The sequence below is a fragment of the Protopterus annectens genome, chromosome 1.part1 (assembly GCF_019279795.1).
Source record: "Protopterus annectens isolate FY-2018-M chromosome 1.part1, PAN1.0, whole genome shotgun sequence".
Classification (NCBI taxonomy): domain Eukaryota; kingdom Metazoa; phylum Chordata; order Ceratodontiformes; family Protopteridae; genus Protopterus; species Protopterus annectens.
In genome coordinates, this window is record NC_056726.1 from 429,149,523 (window position 1) to 429,170,477 (window position 20,955).

The window sequence follows — 20,955 nt, forward strand, 5'->3', positions numbered from 1 at the left end:
CCTCTGAGTAGGCGGTATGCAACCTAGTACAGCTGGAGTTTCTTCAGTCAAGCTGCATAGGGCATCTGCTTGAGGCCAGTGATCCTCTTGGTGAGGTACTTCTGTGGTCTTTCCAGTTGTTGCAGGTGTCTTGTAAGGTACATCCCAAATGGGGCATTGTACTCTATGATGGGTCTGATGAGTTATGCGTAGAGGGGCCCAATGACCTCTTTCGATCTGGATGCAAACCCTTTTGTCATTAGGTGGGCCACACAGAAGGATTTTCCAACCGCTTTGGCAATGTGATTATCAAAGGAGAGGTTACTATCTACTTGGGTCCCCAGATCCCTTATTACATCTTCCGTATTTAGGGGCCTACCACCTATGTGGTAGTTTGTGGGTGCTTTGTTTTTTCCAAAGGGGATGACTATGCACTTTTTGGCATTTAGCTTGAAGCCATGGTTTTGACACCAGGTATCTGTCTCAGTGAGACCATTTTGGAGGATGTCTGTGTCAGACGGAGAGTCAGTTATAGCCCCTAGTTTGCAGTCATCTGCGGACTTGGTCAGCCATAGTCCTCCTGTGCTTGCCTGTACCTCTGAGAAGTATATGCCCAACAGGAGTGGTCCTAGGATGGAGTCCTGGGGAACGCCACTTGTAACCGGTTTAGAGTCACACCTAGCTCCCGCAACTTTTACCATGTGGGTTCTGTCCGTGAGTCAGTTGGCAACCCATCTTGTGATGTAGGGGTTTATGTTCAGGCTGGTGAGCTTGTCTATAATACCTGAGTGGGGAATGGTGTCGAAGGCCTTTGCGAGGTCTAGGTAGGCTGTGTGAACCACCTTTCCCTCATCTATAGCCTTGGTAACTGCCTCAAAGAAGTCCACCAGGTTTAGGAGGCATGATCTGCCCTTAACAAAGCTGAACTGGGTAGGGTCCGGTGTTTGGAGGTTTCCAATGTCTCTGTTAATGAGATCCATGATGATGCGCTCCATAGCTTTGCAGACCAAGCTAGTCAGGCATGTAGGGCGATAGTTCCCAGGGTCCGTTGTGGCTCCACCTTTGTGGAGCAGAATAACGGTTGCTGCTTGCCACTCTGTGGGCACGTAGCCTGTAGAGAGGCTGAGTTTAAACAGTGTGTTTAGGTGAGGGGTTAGTTCATCTTTGAGCCCCTGTAGGATGCAGCCTGGGACACCGTCCAGTCTCATTGATGCTGTGTTTTTGGCTTTGGAGAGGGCTGTTTTAACCTAAGTGTCTGATTTCAGGGCACTAAATTCTTCTGGTATAGTTATGGGTCCTTTTGGAGGTGAGAGGGGGGTGAAGTTTGCACTGAACCTGTCTGCCAGGATGTTGGCTATATCAGTCAGTTCAGTGTATTTTGTGCCATTCTGCACCAACTCCGAGCAGATCTGAGAATTGCTACTTAGATTCTTGACATAGCTAAAGAATGCCTTGAGGTTATCTTTGGAGTCCATGTCAAATTTTCTTTCGAAGCTAGCCTTGGATGATTTTGAGGGAACGTAGTTTCTTGCTGATACTGATCAGGGATGTCTTCCCTTCTTGGGATTTTACTCTTTTCTGTACTAGTTTCCTCCTGTTGTATAGCTTGTTTATGGCAGGGGTCCACCAGACTGGTTTCCTTTTCTTGGAGGAGTGAGTCTTGGTTTTGTTTGGGATAGCACGATCCATGCATTCTTGTAGGTGCCCATAAAGTGCATTAATAAAGGATTTTGCAGTTTGGACAGCGTTATCCTTTAACATGGGGGCTTTGAAACTTCCCACCTCGGTCTTAAGTAACATGAAGTTAGCTTTTGAAAAGTTTTACACAGTGGTTTCTTTGACCGGGGGTGGTGGCGGAATGTGGATATCCAGAGTGATTTGTTTATGGTCAGATCTAACCAACGAGGGGTTGACCTCCGGTGTGGAACACCAGTCGCCCATGTTGGTGATGACCAGGTCCAATATGTTGTCACCTATGGTGGGGGTGTTGACCAGTTGATCCAGGGCATTTGAGTTTATAAATTCTAGGAAATGTTGGGCAAGGGAGTTCTCCCAGTTAATGTTTGGGTAATTGAAATCACCCAATATCAGGGTGTTTGGTAGGACCTTTGTTTCCCAGTGTTTCCAGGAATGTGGAGTGGGGGTCCTGGGACATGGGCGAATTTGAATGGCAGTTTTGCCCGTTGTTAGTTGCACGTGAATGATCTCTGAAGCATCATGCTGTGCCACTAACCTGGAGGTGTGGGTATTCTTGATGAATATGGATACTCCCCCGCCTTTTGTATTTCGGTCCGGGTTTTGTGGCTGAAATGCATGGTATGAGTTGCAGCCTGGTAGTGCTGGGGTGCTCCCTGGAGCCTTAAACCAGGTTTCTGTTACTGCACATGTATCAATTTTATCCATACTGAGGAGTGCCTCGAGTGCTTACATTTTGAGGTTTAGTCTTCTGGCATTGAGTAGCATTTACCCTCAGTTCTTTGTTACTTGTGCCATTTACGATGGTGGGTTTGTCTTTTTAGCCTTGCCTAAAAAAGGCACTATGGGGGTGACAAGAGTCTTGGCCAGTATTCAAAAGCCTAAGGGTGACAGGTACAAGCCGTCTCTAGCGAAGCAGCATGGCTTGTCGAGCTTGTCATCCCGAGCTGACAAGACACTGGATCCCCTTTGAATGACACTAGAAGCTTAGCCAATTGTTGAAATTGATAATTTTTTTCTCTATACCGTGGTATCATTCTTGGTGAGGGCAGGATGCTACTCAGGGTCATACCGGCCTGGGCTACGTGATCAGAGAGCTCCTCCGTGTCTCTTTTCATGTAGTCGAGGGAGATACGGCTCAGGTCATTCACACCAACATGGGCAGTGACAGAGTCATACTTGTACTTGTTCTGGAGTGACCTGAGTGCTTGTGTTATGTGGCGGATCCTGGCACCCGACAGGCATCTAAAAGTAACTTTCTCCTTGTTCAGCCTACTGAGTGGGACGTTAGTGTGCCTGACTATAAGTCACCTATTACTAGTGTGTTGGGTATGTTATTTTGCCTTAAGGGCTGTGATTGTGTGGCACACTGGTTTTGTGAAGTATGTGTTTCATGGTTTGTGTTGGGGGGTGGAGGTTGCTTGGATGTCTGCTTTGGAGGTCTCTTTTGTTTTTGCAGATTTTTATTTAGAGCCTCAGAGTGTGTTTTCATGTATTTATGTATGTTTTCTGCCAGTGCTGGTTTCATATATCTATGTAAGACTGGTGGTGTGATGCAAGTAATTCCCTTCTCTTGACTGCCTGGTCCAGTCTTGGGTTGTGAGAGCTTAGCCTCCAGTTTGGCTTTATAATTGCATCTCTCACATGTATTAGTGTTTGGTGGAAGGAGGAGAGGGTTGTCTGTGTACATGAGGCAATTGTAACATTGCCTCAAAATGCCCAGATTCACCAGTTGGACTGGAGAGTACACCTGGAACTGCCCTTTGGACTTGCCTGGATAGGTACAGTAAACTATTTTACTGATTGGCTGGTAAGGTCGAATAGAGCCTTGTCCTTCTCTACAGTATAGGGGGGTCTAGTGCTAAGGTTTATTAGTGCTTGCTATGAGTTTTGAGCAAGTGCCGGGATGAGAAGTGAATGGTTTGAGTGCTTAAGTTGAAAATTTGTCTAGTTCCAAGGGAAAAATTGAAGAGTAGACTTTGTGGAGCTGGAAGGGACAGATTCATAACCCAGAGGCTCCCTTCACTCTGGAATAAAATCCCAGTCCAGGTTAGGCAGAGTCCCTCATTTACTCTTTTCAAGAGGAATCTTGATGAGTGGATGGGAGATCGTAGGTTTACCCCGGGTATCACTTCTGTGTCACTGTTAGACAGAGGCACAGTATACTAACCTCGAAAAAGGGCATAGCAAAATTAATTTAAAATGGGTGGCGAAAGCCAAACATACTCTGGCTAGGCTTATAAATGCCCTAGGGCAGATAGTCTAGTATGAACCTATGAATAGTAATACCTTAGCTGCCCGGCGAGCAAAACCACGTAAATGCGGGTTTTATAGCAGGGAAATGAAAACCACGTAAATGCGGGTTTTATAGCAGGGAAATGAAAGAGAAATTAGCCCAAAATGGCCAATAAACTACTAATTTCTGGGCTTAAACCACTCTTCCAGGGACAGATAGGCTGCTCAAAGCTCCCTCTTTCGCAGTGAACAGAGAAACTTCCTTCTGTCCAAGTAAGGTATGGGCAAACACAGAAACTTGTAACACAGCCCTGAATTCAGCACTAACCTGAAAACTGGACTATACGAGCTTAGAAAGGCAGGAAAACAAGTGTATTTTTTTTTTCAGAAAGTAAAGCAGATACAATCAAAAAAACACTTTAAATGCACAGAAATGACTGTCACACTTGAGTGTGTAGCCTACAACAGTTAAACAGGTAATTTAAACACAAAAACAACTTGGTTAAAGTGCAGGCAGTAAAATAAGTGCAATATGTAGCTGAAACAAGCTTTTTTAATCACAGAAACACTAGAAAATCAGTGTTTTAGGCGGAATTAGCTAAAGGCAGCAAGAAAATGCAGAAAAATTATACTTGATCACTCCAAAGTCTCTCTGCTGCTCTAGAACTCAGCAGGGCACCAGGCAGGAGCTTGCTGAGCTGTATACTAGCTGTAGAGTTGTACAGTAAACTTTGCTAACCAGCATCCATGGGGATTGGTAGATGCCAGCTAACTGTAGTTTCTTATTGCTTGAGAGTTACTATTAAAAATTGCTTGAGAGTTACTATTACAAATAGGCCTGACTAATACTGTAGCCTGTACTATTTGTTTGGTTTGACTTGTTCTTAGGTTGGGGAGAGAAGGAGGTAATTTATTCCCATCTTCCTTTTTAAAACTCTAAAATATAAGGTATATTTCTAAAAAGGGGGACAAAGTGCATCACATGAAAATTGTACTGTATTTCTTCGATTTTTTCGTTGGTTGCTTGAGAGCTCTGGTTAATGAGTTTTCTGTACTGAGCCATGTCACTTATTGTAGACTTAGCCAACAGTGTCAGAGAAGAAGGTTTTAAGGTGAGCTAATGGTTCAGACAATGACAATAGGAGGTAAATTTAATTTAGGATGTTTAGACAGAATATTTTCATCTCCGATTATCCTTGACAGTCATAAGTAGGGAGACATTTTGAAAGAAGAGAAAGACTCCGAGAAAGGATTGGGAGGACTAAGATGTCATAATTGTTAGTTTACTATAGTGTGAAGCTTGTAGCCAGTAACTCCTGGGATGAAGTTACATGATTCCATCCTTCCATCTAACTGAAGTTTGAATAAATTGTATTAGGATTTACAGTGTTTAATATATAGACAAGATATGTTCCATAGGGATGGGAGGTGCTGGGTGATTGAATTGTGCCTTGTTAATACTTGGTGTACTTTCCAAAGACCTAGTTCAGTTCAGTAACAAAATGTGTAGCATTCCTTTTTAAGGAAGATGATGTCACAGAAAATAGGGTTTGGCATAGTTCAGAAGGCTAGGCTCAGATAATCTTGCAGGTATCTGTAGGCTTAATAAAAAAAACACAAAATCCACAGATGGTGTATACGCTTTATTTGTACCAAGCGAGCATCTGGTACCTCGGCATATCACCTTCAAGGATAGTTAATATGATGCACCACACATATATTTATACCAGGTGCACCATTAATTAATCAATTATACTTCTACATTTTAAATTATGGTACCCTATACCCTAGGGGTTTAAATTTGGAGGCAAACATTACCATCATATGAATGTTCAAAGGTTTATATGGTATAATTAACTGAAATGTTTGTGTATGAGCAACATTCATGTTAGTGTTATATTAATATTGGTAATGTATATTTTTTGGTATTCTATGATGTGTGTTTAAAATGTTTAAAATGCTGAAGTCACTTTAAAATGTTGAAGTCCTTTCAAATGTAAAAGTTAGTTTAAAATGCAAAAGTCACTTTAAAATGTAGAAGTATAATTGCTTAATTAATGGTTCACCTGGTATGTGTGGTGCATCATATTAATTATCCTTGAAGGCGATATGCCGAGGTAACAGATGCTCGCTTGGTACAAATAAAGCGTTTACACCATCTGTGGATTTTGTGTTTTTTTTATTTTATTTTTCAAATTTGTGTTTTTTGAGGTATATGTAGGCCACAGAAAATGAGGATTATTTCTTAAGTTTGTCTTAATAACTTTTTTAAACCTGGAGATGTATTTTATTTGCTTTCAAAACATTAAGGTCTCTATAGCTGGGGAAAGTTTTTTAGAGCTATACTCGACAAATGGAACAAGTTAAGGGTAAATGGCACTGTGTGTGCACTTTTGACATCTGTATGCATAAAAATGGTGTAGCATAGCAAAGCTGCTTTTACCAATGTATTTTTCTAGTATTTGAATGGAGTTTGCTGGCATTGGTTGTACTATTCAGCAAAGTCACTGGAATACAGTTTATGCGAATGCATTTCTATATTTTCATGTTTTTCTTTTTTTCCTTTTATTTCTCTGCAGGTGATGGTAAATGTGTGATATGCGATTCCTATGTCAGGCCTTGCACTTTGGTCCGAATTTGTGATGAGTGTAATTATGGCTCCTATCAGGGACGATGTGTGATCTGTGGAGGCCCTGGTGTCTCAGATGCTTACTACTGCAAAGAATGTACTATCCAGGAAAAAGATGCAAGTATTATTTTAAGTCCAGAAAAGATGTTAGTCCCTTTTAAAAGGACTAGGAGAACAGAAGTTTGTTACAAAAATTCCTTGTGGTTTCAGTAACTTTCAGATTTTTTCTTTTTTTTAAGTAAGCTCCAATTTCGACAGTAGAGGTACTCCCTTGATCTTCATTTCTATGCTTAAGAGCTGGGAGGCCAGTAAGGCAACAGTTAATTATGGTAGAAAGTTGTTTGGATGCTGGGTACAAATTCTGGTTTTGGTCGTTAGGAGGCTTTGACTGTCAGACATTTCCATTCAACCTTGTTGAGTCATTCATTCCCAATCACATGTGACATTAACACTCCATGTTCACCCCATTTGGTGAGGCTGACTTACCAGAAAGCTTAATAAATAGCACATCCAAACACGGTAGATGTTGCCCAGCTGCCATGAATTTCATATTCAAATCAGTTCTTTCAGAAAAATGCTGTACAATATGAAATGTGAATTGGTGTAGAAACCTCCTTAGCCCTGAAACTGTACTGCCATAAATTGTGTCTGTGTGTGTCTGTCTTTGTGTGTGTGTCTGTCTCTGTGTCTGTCTGTCTCTGTGTCTGTCTGTCTGTCTCTGTGTCTGTCTGTCTGTCTCTGTGTCTGTCTGTCTGTCTCTGTGTCTGTCTGTCTGTCTCTGTGTCTGTCTGTCTGTGTATTTCCATGCATGGTATTCAGTATTCCTATCCCAAATTTAGTTTGTCAAGTGGTGGCTATGCAGTTACATTTTCTAGAGTGCTTTAATTATTGGTATATGCACATGCATTTAGTAATGATGGCATGTTTTGTTCGGGATCAACACTGCTTATTTGTAATTGTTTAATTTGGAAGTCATTGCTGTTAGTGTGCTGTCTGTTAGCACATTGGCAATGATTTACTATGTATGTTTTGCATGATTTTGTTTGTTTGATTGTGAGTTAGTATACAAGTTAGAGGTAGGGGCATCCCTTCCACACACAAATGTAAAAGCTGTGTTTTTAGTTGTTAGGTTTTTGTTACAATTTTGACTGCGGTTGTGTGGGATGTGAGGTATTTTGCTGTATGCAGTTTCTGTCAAGTAACTTAGATGAAGTGAATGATGATGACGTGTGCTTTTGTATAAGTTTATATATACCCTCACATACGTGTGTATGTGAGCATTAATGTGTGTGTATAGAGCTACTTAGATGTGTGATGTATGTACAGACATGTATTTCAGTAATACATGTAACATACTAGGTGAGCAGTTTACATGAAAATGTCTTTGTACCGGTTTAAACACATTTTAATAGTGCATATATCTTTCAGTCTTTTTTTTTTTTTAAATCTCTGGAGTTGTCTACGTATCTTTCTGGTCTCTTCAGAGTTGACTTTCAACATAACTATTTTGCTGTACTTTCTGGTCTTGCTTTTGAGAGCATTCTTGTTTAATTTCAGGTTTATTTGGGCAGACCGCATCGAAAGTCAGTTGTTGTAGCTACCTGCTATCTGTTTTTTACAGCCTTTATTTATGAGATAGGACTGTCTGAGACTTCTGGTTGCTTATCTTCATGCAACTTCACTTTCAGTATATTTGTCTTGTTTAAATGTAAGCACCATCTTCCCCATGAAATATGTAGGATCCTGGTACAGTTGCTTTACAAATAGCTTAATCTTCAGGCTGCGGACTTCTCCATAGGCTTTATATTATTTTTAGTTGTATCTACTACCTTAAGATTTTCAATCCTTTGCTTATGAGTATTCAAGCTGTTCAAAGATAAGAGTCTTGGTAATGGAATATTCCTAGGTTCAAAGGTAGCAAGATGACAAAGTTCTTCGCTTTTGCTGCAGCTTTTTCTCATTAGATTCATTACTGTCTGGGCAGACCTCTCCACTTGTTCATTGGACTGCAGATATTGTGGACTGGACATTACGTGTCTGAATTCCCACTCTTTCACAAATCTTGTAATTTCTTGACTGTTTTTTGTGGGTCATTGCCTGATGTGACAAACATAGGATATACCTTTTCTTGATTTAATATAGACTTTGGTGGATAAATTGCTTAAGTTAATTTCTGGGATATTGGAATAGTAATATATATGAGATGCACAGTGTCTTAAAATTTGAACTCAACAGATGCCCTCTCTTCTACATGGTTGATCTGGAAGTGGGTATGTTAGTGTGTGTGTGTGTGTGTGTGTGTGTGTGTGTGTGTGTGTGTGTGTAGGGCTGTGCCCCCCACATCCCCTGCAAATTATATATACCAACTCCAAGATCGCACTACCGTGACAATAAGGGTAGATTTCCCGATGTTTACTGTAGTGTGATCTCCACTTAAGCCTACGAGCAATTTGAAGATATTTTTCCATATGCTGGTACAGTGTACGTGGAGGTAAATTAACAATATATTCTTGCGCCACCAGCATTACATTCAGTATTTTGCTAAAATGACCCTCTGCATAGTCTGCTTTTGGAATAGTGGGTTTTCACAAAAGTGGGGTCTGTTGTCCGACATTCTGAGAAATGTAAATTTGGTAAAGTAGACATGTACTTTTGTGTGTGTGTGTGTGTGTGTGTGTGTGTGTGTGTGTGTGTGTGTGTGTGTGTGTGTGTGTGTGTGTGTGTGTGTGTGTGTGTGGATTTGTACACCAAATCACCTAAAGTTCATTTCAGCTAAAACTCATTTCATTTCACTGACAGGTAGTACTCGAAGGCAAGTCAAAGGTATATGCCCTTTTCCTCACTGTAGTGCGATCCTGGTGTTAGTTTATATAGTTGGGGGGGGGGAGGCTTAGACCCCCACCTAGTTTTGTTTTACCAAATAATGTAAAACAAAACCAGAGAACAGAAAACCAAATTAAGTGGGGGGCTATGCCCCCCTCAATTATACATATTAACACCAGGATCGAACTGCAGTGAGGAAAAGGACATATACCTTTGATTTGCCTTGGAGTACTACTTGTCAGTGAAATGAGTTTTAGCTGAAATGAACTTTAGGTGATTTGGTCTCAGTGAAGTGATATGAATCTATCTATCTCTATATATATATATATATATATATATATATATATATATATATATATATATATATCTATATATATATACATACACATATACATATATATATATATATATATATATATATATATATATATATATACGTATATATTTCTGTGTACACTTATGTATGTATATGTGTGTGTGTGTGTGTGTGTGCATATGATGATTTTTTCTTTCTATTTTTCAGATGTGATTTACAAATCCTTCCCAGAAAGTGGCTTTTCACTTGGTTGGAACCTGTTATTTCATTAGCTTTATTTTTTTCCTTTTGTGCTCCTTTTCTTAGCCCATGCAGACCTTTCATTGAAGTATTGTACGGTAGCTGAATTTTAAATTGGTGGCCCTACAAGTCTGAAATGTTTATTTTTTTTTTCTTCTGTCATTTGTAACTGTGGTATTATCCAAAGAATCTTCAGATGTTCATCGTGCATACAGCTGCAGTCATAACAGATGGGTTATCCTGCCGTCAGGCGGGTCCTCGGTCGGCCGAATTCCAAAGTCTAGGTCTGTTGTCGTCGCTTCTTCCCTGACGTCAGTGCGGCAGGGGTATAAAAGAACCAGCCGATGCCATCTTCTTCAGTCTTTCTTGCCGCGCGGTGCCCGAAGCAGAAGCAGTTCGCAAGTGCCGGTCGGCCAGCTCCACTGCCGTTTTTGTGCTAGATTCAACAAACGCACTATTAAGCGTCGGGCGGAGTTCACCCAACACTATTTTGGTAAAAAATGTAATTACATTATGTCGTCGGATACTCCGACTCTAGTTTCGAGTAAAAGACGCAAAGATAAGGACCGACATACGCGGCTTCTACCAACACCACGTTAAAGCCGACTACCGGTGCTCCAGTTCTCAGCGAGGTGCCTACGCAGCCCCTGAGTACCGATGACGCTTCTTTAGCGGTGTCTTCTGTGCCCGAGGTCGCAGGCTCCTCGGCCCCACTCCGACTACAGATACCGACGCCACGGGGAAACTCAAGAGTTTAGACAGGCCTGCCACCTCTCAAGATGTCTTCAGGCCTTCCTCCTTTTCCATTAAGGCTTTCACAAAATCTAAAGCAGCCATGAAAACTAAAAGACAAGGCCCACAGAGCCCCTCTCAAGGCCTCATGCCTAAAAAACAGATGCTCAAAATGGCTGAGGATTTGATTACTCTTTATCAGGGGTTCTCAACCCCCCTTGGACAAAAGGCCCAGATTGGAGGAAGACTACCCTTCCTCAGATCAAGCCTCTATTACCTCAGAACATTCTGAGGACCAGGAATATTCATATTCCCTTTTTGAAGACTATGATGCTGAGGAGTCCATTCCCTTGGTCCCCCCCCCCTGTGGACTATTCTTTTGGGGCAACCTTACATACCTTGAGGGAACACTTTCACTGGGAAGGCCAAGATTACTCAGATTCCAAGAAAAGGCTCAGGGATTTTCTCTTGCTTCCCTAGCACAGGTCTCTGGCTATCCCTCCTGTCTTGGATATATTAGATGATGTGTACACAGAAGCCAGCCTCAACCCAGATTCTTTACCTCCAGCTCCTGTTAAACCTGACAGGTATTACCGGGTTCCTGATTCACACCAATTCCTATACAAAAACCATGCTGCTGACCCAGAAACTATTTCACAGGGTCCCAAGGGAATTAAGGCCTCTACTGCCAAAAACCCATTACCTTCAGAGAGAAATTCCAGAGCTTTAGAAAGGTGAGGGAAAAAGGTATACACCTTGGCCACTTTAACCATGAGGGCATTAAACTGTCAGTTCCATATGTTAAAGTATCAACAGTTTTTGTTATCTCAGTTGAAAAGCAAAATGACACAACCTGAGCAACCAGATTTAAAGGAGTTGCAGGATTTGTTGCATAGTGCAGAGCAAGTGGGTAAACATACCTTGCAGTGTGGTTTTGATGCTTTAGAGGCCTCATGTAGAGCTGCTGTTACAGGGTCTGTCATACGTAGACATGCTTGCTCAAAGAGCAAACCTTACCAGATCATGTCAAGGCTAAATTACTAGATGCACCTCCTGCATGTCCCTATCAGACAAGATTGCAGAAGATACCTCAGATTTCTTGCAGGTTCAACCCATTATCAATTCTCTGCATTGCCCTTTGGCTTATCTACTGCGCCCAGAGTATTCACGAAATGCCTGTCATCAGTAATTGCCTTCTGCAGACTTCAAGGGATACAAATATACCCATATCTGGACGACTGCCTGATCCAAGCGGACAGCAAGCACATACTTCTGAAACACCTGGCGTTTGTAATAAAATTGTTGAACTTTCTGGGATACAGTCAACAAAAAGAAATTAAAACTAATACCCTCTCAAACAATAATTTTCCTGGGTGCCAGCTTGAATACAAACACCCAGATGGCCTACCTCACGCCAGAGAAGCAAGGGCAACTATCTTAATACTTCAGCAAAATGGCAACCTTCACCAGGCTGACTGCAAGGAAAGTCCTGCAGGCTCTGGGATTCATGGCATCTTGCATCCTGCTGATCCCATGTGCAAAGCTGCATATGAGGAAACTTCAATGGTACCTAAAAAAACTTATGGTCTCAACACAGCCACAGTTTGGAAACAATTATACCACTCATTCCATGTCTTCAAAAGGAATTTCTGTGGTGGGCTCAAGCATGCCAAAGAAACATAGGTCTCCCCTTCTGCATGCCTCAAGCAAATCAAATCATCACAACAGGCCTCGGACTCGCCTGGGGCACATGACAGATCAGTGCATTCAGGGCAAATGGTCCCAAAAGAAGCACCTACACATCAATCAAAAGGAAATGCTAGCAGTACAAAATGCTATTATGGCCTTCAAAGACCTACTGCATCCAGGCCAGCTATTGATAAGGACAGACAACACCACAGTGATGTGGTACATAAACAAACTGGGAGGAACTCATTCATACCCCCTGTGCAGACTAGCCATGTCCCTTTGGAACACTGCTCTGGAATTGCAAATCCAACTTCAAGCACAATTCCTGCCAGGGAAGGAAAACAAGCTGGCAGACAACCTAAGCAGAAATATGACAGATCCACATGAATGGGAAGTTGCATCCTCAAGTTTTCGCAAAGATAATTCAGGCATGGGGACAGCCAGACCTAGATCTCTTTGCTACCCACAGAAATTACCAACTGAAAAAATTTTGCTCAAGGACCTATCATCCACAGGCCTGGAAAGTGGACGCACTTTCTTTCAGTTGGACAACATTGACAGTCTATGCCTTTCCACCTCTTCCTCTGCTGCCCAAAGTTCTATTAAAAGCCAGAGCAGAGAGGCCAAACATGATTCGCATTGCTCCAGACTGGCCAAGACAACACTGGTATCCACTCCTGAAGAGCCTGACACATTCCCTACCATGGATCCTGCCTCTAGTGCCTCTTCTGTTGTCCCAACACAACTTGTATTCTTAGCCCCTCTGAGGAACTGTCTTGAGAGGATGAGAGAATAAAGGAGGATCTGTGTTGTATTGTGCAGAAATGGCTGAAGCATGGATCTTGATTGAGGAGAAGGAAAGTCCACTGTTTAACATTTCAGCTAGGTACTGTAATATTTGAGGTAAATTTAGTACCCAAGGATTCTGGCCCATTTTCTGATTCCAGGCACAAAACCGTTTCCATTTGGCGGAGTAGGCTTTTCTAGTAGAAGGTCTTCTGGCCTCCAAGATGACATCCTGCACCTCCTTGGAGAGGAGGGTTTGTTGGGAAATCAAGGGAATCCTCCATGTGGCTAGATTGAGGGTTTTCAGCTGACTGTGAAGAGTTTTGAAGTTGTGCTGGGACAACAGAAGAGGCACTAGACTAGTAGGATCCATGGTGGGGAATGCGTCAGGCTCTTAAGGAGTGGATACCAGTGTTGTCTTGGCCAGTCTGGAGCAATGAGAATCCTGTTTGGCCACTCTGCTCTGGCTTTTAATAGAACTTTGGGCAGCAGAGAAAGAGGTGGAAAGGCATAGACTGTCAATGTTGTCCAATTGAAAGAAAGTGCGTCCACTTTCCAGGCCTGTGGATGATAGGTCCTTGAGCAAAATGTTTTCAGTTGGTAATTTCTGTGGGTAGCAAAGAGATCAATGTCTGGCTGTCCCCATGCCTGAATTATCTTTGCGAAAACTTGAGGATGCAACTTCCATTCATGTGGGTCTGTCATATTTCTGCTTAGGTTGTCTGCCAGCATGTTTTCCTTCCCTGGCAGGAATTGTGCTTGAAGTTGAATTTGCAATTCCAGAGCCGTGTTCCAAAGGGACATGGCTAGTCTGCACAGGGGGTATGAATGAGTTCCTCCCTGTTTGTTTATGTACCACATCACTGTGGTGTTGTCTGTCCTTATCAATAGCTGGCCTGGATGCAGTAGGTCTTTGAAGGCCATAATAGCATTTTGTACTGCTAGCATTTCCTTTTGATTGATGTGTAGGTGCTTCTCTTTTTGGGACCATTTGCCCTGAATGCACTGATCCGTCATGTGCGCCCCCCAGGCGTAGTCCGAGGCGTCTGTTGTGATTTGATTTGCTTGAGGCATGCAGAAGGGGAGACCTATATTTCTTTGGCATAGCTTTCATGTCCATGAGAGCTGAAATTTGTTTTTGTGCCTCTGCCCTTTGATTTTGTGGCAAGTTTGGCATGCCTCTCATTTTTGGAAGGGTGTGAAAGTGGAATCTGTAGCCTCTGTCTATAATGTCCAGGATCCATTTGTCTTTTGTGACAATATGCCAATTTTTTGAAAATAATGCCAGTTTTCCGCCTAAAGGTGCTGCCATTAAAGCTTTGCTTGGCATGCAAAGGGGAAAGTCATTGTGTCTGCTTTCTGAATGACTGTGATCTATCTTCTCCACCTCTTGGTGTAGGTGCTTGCCATTGTCTGGCTCTAAATGATCCTTTAGATTGCCCTCTACCCCTCGGGCGCCAGTATCTGCCTCTTTGAGGTCTGTCCGTGGCTGGAAAGGACCAATTATTTGAAGGCCAGTTTCTGCTGAAACGTGGAGGTTGTACCTGTAGGAAATCTTTCACTGTTTGCATTGATCTTGCCTTTTCCTCCATTGTCTTTAGTACCTCCTCAGCTTTAACACCAAACAATACATCTTTTTTGAAGAGGTGCATCTAGTAATTTAGCTTTGACATGATCTGGTAAGGTTTGCTGTTTGAGCCAGGCATGTCTACGTATGACAGACCCTGTAACAGCATCTCTACATGAGGCCTCTAAAGCATCAAAACCACACTGCAAGGTATGTTTACCCACTTGCTCTGCACTATGCAACAAATCCTGCAACTCCTTTAAATCTGGTTGCTCAGGTTGTGTCATTTTGCTTTTCAACTGAGAACAAAAACTGTTGATACTTTAACATATAAAACTGACAGTTTAATGCCCTCATGGTTAAAATGGCCGAGGTGTATACCTTTTTCCCCCCACCTTTCTAAAGCTCTGGAATCTCTCTCTGAAGGTAATGGGTTTTTGGCAGTAGAGGCCTTAATTCCCTTGGGACCCTGTGAAACAGTTTCTGGGTCAGCAGCCGACTGGCACTTGCGAACTGCTTCTGCTTCGGGCACCGCGCGGCAAGAAAGACTGAAGATGGCGTCTGCTGGTTCTTTTATACCCCTGCCGCACTGACGTCAGGGAAGAAGCGACGACAACCGACGCCGAACCTAGACTTTGGAATTCGGCCGACCGAGAACCCGCCTGATGGCAGGATAACCCATCTGTTATGACTGCAGCTATATTAGCACTCTAACATCTACATTTATGGTAGGTACAAAACTGTACTTTCTTCATGTTTCTCCAGGATGACTTCTGTTATAAATAGTTTCTCTAACAGATAATTCTGGAAAAAAAAAAGATTCATAATGTTCTGCACTTCCAAAAGCTCTGCAACAACCATTCCAGATCCATCCTTGATCCCCTAGCAATCCCTTTCAAAAAGTGTGTTTATGCAGACTCTGAAATAAAAGTGGAATTCTAGACACTGGAGATCAAACCATAGTAGTATGTGTCTGTTTGCAAATTCAAGAATGTATTCATTTAAATCCAAGAAAAAGAAAACTGAAAATATCTTTAAAGTATATGTTGGAGGGAAGCCTTCTAGCTTATCAGTGGGAGTGGTAAGCACTAGGTACCCATAAGGATTGTTTTTTGGCTGGAAGTTGTAGTTATTGGCCGTTTGTCAGTTTTTTCCATCTCTGTCAACTTTCTGGTTTACAAGCCCACGTTTGCTCTTGTTTCCCACCTTTCCTGTAACTGGTCTAGTCCAGATACAGACTTGCTGTATCCAGGACTGTTTGTAAGCTTCTGAGTGGTACCAGAGTCTGCTCTCCAATTTTTCCCTTAGATCTACTAGTGCTCTCCTCTCCTGCACTTTTATTACTAGCTTATTAGTCTAGCACTTTGCCAGACTTCTTGTAGCAATTATTGTAGCACACAAGTGCTACCAGCACTAAACATTCTACAATGAAACAGATCTAGTACTTATCAATGCCCATCCCTCCAGTCATGTCTAAAGGTCAGTTCCCTGTGCTTTCTCCTATTAATCTGGTGAAATTGGGCATCCTGACGCAATGTAGCAACTGCCTCATGTACACAGACAACACTCTCCTCTTACCTTCCAACACTCAGACTGGTGAGAGATGCACTTGTATATCCAAACTGGAAGCCATGCACTCTACAGCCAGGACCGGAATAGCTGGTCAAGAGGAGAAGGTCAACACTTGCACCACACCACATGGAGCACACAGCCCTCCAGAACACACACCAGCACTGCCTTCACATAAAAACACAAACCACACACCCACCTTCGCAGAGGCTGTTAATAAAAATCTACTCAAGCAGCAGAGACCTCCAAGGCAGAAACGCACTCAGCCAACACAACACAACACTAATCATGAGACTCATAACTCTCCTAAGCAGTGTGACACTCAGCCAAAGCCCCTAAGGCAAAACAACATGCCCAACACTAGTCATAGTTGACTCAATAGTGTGAGGCACACTGATGTCCCACTCACTAGGTTGAATAAGGAGAAAGTAACAGTCAGCTGCCTGTCTGGTGCCAGAATATGACACCACGCACACACTCAGGTCGCTCAACAACAGATACAAATATGACTGTCATTGTACATGTGGGTGTGAATGACCTGAGACGTACCTCCCTGGACTACATGAAAAGAGACATGGAGGAGCTCTCAGATTATGTAGCCCAGGTTGGTATGACCCTAGCCCTGAGCAGCATCCTGCCATCACCCAGAATACCACAGTAGAAGCAGAAAATGATTGATTTCAACAATTTGGTAAGTTTCTGGTGTCATTCTAAGGGGATCCAGTATATGTCTGCATGGGATGACATGATTGACAGACTTCGATGCTTTGCCAAAGATGGCCTGCATCTGTCACCCCTGGGCTTCCGGATACTGGCCAAGGCTCTTTCCACCCGAATAGTGCCTTTTTTAGGCGGTGTTCCAAAGACTAAATTACCACTGTAACAGCTACAAATGCAATTTGAGGGTATTGTTGCTAAATGCCAGAAGTCTAAATCTCGAAATGCACTCGCTCGAGGCTCTCCTTAAAATGGAGAACATCGACATTTGTGATGTAACAGAGCTGATTCAAGGCAGCAGGAAGCACCTCTGCACTTACCAGGCTGTAACTCATTCCACACCTTTCGGCCCCAGAACTTGGACCGAAGCTCCAAAGGCGGTGGTGGTTCCATAGTCATAAAGGATGCGCACACCTCCAGACTGGTAGCCCAACATAAAGCATCAGAGATACTTCAGGTGCAGCTAACATTGGGTAAGACAGCGAGTCGTAGCCTGCTATAGGTCCCCAACCATGTCCCAAGACTCGCACTCCACGTTCCTAAGCACCCTGGAGAATATTAGGGTCCAACCTAACACACTCTTGCTAGCGGACTTTAACTTCCCTTCCATTAATTGGGAAAACTACTTGTGTACCAGTACAGTTGCCCAACATTTCCTGGAGTTCATTAATTCCAATGCCCTGGACCAGCTCATTCTTGCCCCCCACTAGAGGTAGCAACATCCTTGACCTGGTCATTACTAACATGGGCGAGCGTTGCTTTACACCAATAGTCAGCTCCTCCCTAGTTAGATCCGACCACAAACTAATCACCTTGGAAATCCATATCCCTCCCACCCTCCACCCCCTCCAGCAAAGGTAACCACTTTGAAAAACTTCTCCAAAGCTAACTTTGGGATCCTAAAAACAGAGGTGGCTAACTTCACGGCACCCATGCAAATGGAGAATAATTGCATGACTGCCGAATCGTACACCAATGCACTGTATGAACATGTACACAAATGCATGGATCTCACCCTACCCAATAGAACCAAGACACTCCTCCAAAAAAAGGAAGCCAATCTGGTGGTCCTCTGCCATAAACAAATTCTGCACCTTATTCTGCATCAGTTTCCTCCTCCTGTTGAAGTCCCAAGACTGGGAAAACTCCCTTATCTGACTCAACAAAAATTTGAGCTCCGTCATCAAATCCTCTAAAGCTAGGTATGAAAACAGAATTGCAGCAGATAGTAAAGACAACCACAAGGCCTTCTATAGTTGTGTAAAGAATCTCCACGGCAATACCCAGAGCAAAATGGTACCTCCTATACTGAGCCAACAGATATTGCCAGTATGCTGGCCGACAGATTCATTGCCAGCTTTACCCCCCCCCCCCCCAGACAAATCACAATACCAGTAGATTGCCAGGCACCCAGTATTTTACTGCTGCACAGGTTAAAATAGCACTGTCCAAGACGCAAGAATACAGCTTTTATGGGACCTGACAATATCCCTGCTGTGCTCCACATGAACTACATAGTGAACTGGCACCTCACCTGTGTGCCCTGTTCAAATCACAACCTCACCTCAGGCTTTGTCCCTGCCGAATGGCGCACTGCTACAGTCATCCCACTCCACAAAGCAGGAGTGACTACAGACCCTGGGAACTATCACCCCATTAGCCTGACGAGTCTGATATGCAAAGCTATTGAACGCATCATCGTGGACCTAATAGACAAGGTTATAGGGAATCTCTAAACTCTGGATCCCACACAGTTGGGTTTTGTGAAGGGTAGATTGTGCCTGCTCAACAACTTTGAGTCAGTCGCCAGAGCTGTGGTTGAAGGCAAGGTGGTTCATACAGCCTACCTTGATCTGGCCAAGGGTTTTGATACTCCCCACTCAGGAATCATAGAAAAACTCACTAAGCTTGGCATCAACCCCTATATCACTAGATGGGTTGCAAACTGGCTCACAGAACCCACAGTGTGAAAGTAGCTGACTCCAAGTCAGACTACTGATTTAAGCATGAGTGGAGTCCCACAGGGTTCAGTCCTGGGTCCTCTCATGTTTGGTATCTACTTCTCTGAAGTCCAGACTATTGCAATTTGGGAGCTATTATTATTTCCCCAAGTGATGTTTACATCCTACAGAATGGTCTCACTGTGACCACCAACTGGTGTCAGAACCATGGCCTTAAGCTCAATACCAAACAAATGTCGTTATTCCCTTTGGGAAAAACCTGGTTCCCATGAATTACCACATTGATGGTAGTCCACTGAATTTAGAAGGTGTTATAAGAGATCTGGGAACACAGGTTGACAGCAGCCTCTCTTTTGATCACCACATTGCCACTGTGGTCAGAAAGTCCTGTGTGGCACATCTCATTACTAAGGGTTTTGTATCTGGGAAGAAAGAGGTCATTGTCTCACTCTACACTTCTCTCATTAGGCCAAACATAGAGTACAGTGCCTTATTTGGTATGTACCTCACTAGACACCTGCAACAACTGGAGAGTCCGCAAACGTACCTCACAAAGAAGATCCTAGGCCTTAAACACTTGTCCTATATGGACTGACTCAAAAAACTCCAACTATTCTCTGGCTCATATCTCCTACTTAGAGGCGATCTCTGCTTGACTTACAAAGCCATGTCTGACCCAGCTCTGTTAGAAATGCTAAATCTAAAGAAATCCCAATTCCTCCACACCACACACTCCAGATATCTCCACCTCATTACCACAGTTAACAGAACATGCTGCAGGAACAGGTTCATAACCCAGAGAATGCCTAAGCTATGGAACAGACTTCCCATACATGTCAAGCAGAGCACCTCGCTAACCCCCTTCAAGAGAAATCTTGATGAGTGGATGGGAAACAGAAAATTCACCTGAGAATAACTCCAGTGGCTCTACTCAACAGAGGCACTGGTAACGAAGGTCGGGTGGCACTATGCCAGGGTAATCCTATAACTAGGCTTGTAAAGGCCCCAGGGCCATTAGCCTAGTACACACCTATGAACAAAGCTTAAAATATTCTGAAGCAAAGCTTAACATTGTTTAAGTTGTGTGTTTTTTTTTTTTTTTTTTGTTTCAGGAATGGTCAAAAGTGTCATGCAGTTGGCTGCTGCACCTTAATTTCAGTTCTTAGTAAGGTGGACTTGCATTTGAACTTCTTTTTAAGAGTTTTGTAACCTTTTTTGCTCATTTTCAGCTTTGATTGGTACCTATTTTGATGAAGGGGTCCAGAACTGTGGGTATTTGAGTGATGCATACACTATATAACACTGTCACAAGAAAAGGGCTTGCCTTAATGAAATTTAGGGCTAGAAACATTTTGAGGGTATAGATTGATCTTGCAAAACAGTTTTTCAATTCCTGATATTATGAGGAAACTGTTCCTCTGACTTGCAGAAGTGTTTTTACATTTGTGTGTGGTGGGGGTCAAAGTTCCCCATACACTGCCGTGCAAGAGATCTCCTTACCCCACCCCACTTATCATCTCAAGGCATTGCACATGTGGGAAAAGGGTACAGTGTGTTTGCAGAATTATCAGCCTCTAAAATTTGTTTTTGCAGTTACCCACTGGTTCTCAATCTTGCATCAGTCTGAACCATTGACCTCTTAAATGTGTTGATCATTGTCTTTATAAGCATCTAGCATTGTTATAAGGTTAAATGATTTATCCAGTCAAAATTTTATAATAAGTCACAGTACTGAGGATATTTATTAATGGAAATAATTTCCTCTTCTCATCAAAATGCAATAAAACCTGCAGCAGGGGCTTACAATCTCATTCAGATGTTAAGGGGTTATATAATGCAAAATAAAGTAATTCTTACTACATTGGCTCACTAATAGTATGAAAAATATTTTATAAATTGGCTCATGGCACTGCTGATGCTATTTCTAGATCAGCTACAACTGTATTAGTGATAAACATTTTTCCTGTCTGTTTTCTCAGAATTTACCAGAGGATGTCAAATCTGTGCTCCTGAATAC

General features: G+C 42.7%; 1 protein-coding gene across 1 annotated transcript in view; it reads left to right on the forward strand.

The window, feature by feature from the left end:
- PHF5A (PHD finger protein 5A) overlaps positions 1–20,955 on the forward strand; it is a 145,057-nt gene that overhangs the window by 88,184 nt on the left and 35,918 nt on the right. The window contains exon 3 of the mRNA XM_044075700.1: positions 6,489–6,655. Within this exon, the coding sequence (XP_043931635.1) occupies positions 6,489–6,655 (167 nt within the window). The remainder of the gene's footprint in view (positions 1–6,488; positions 6,656–20,955) is intronic.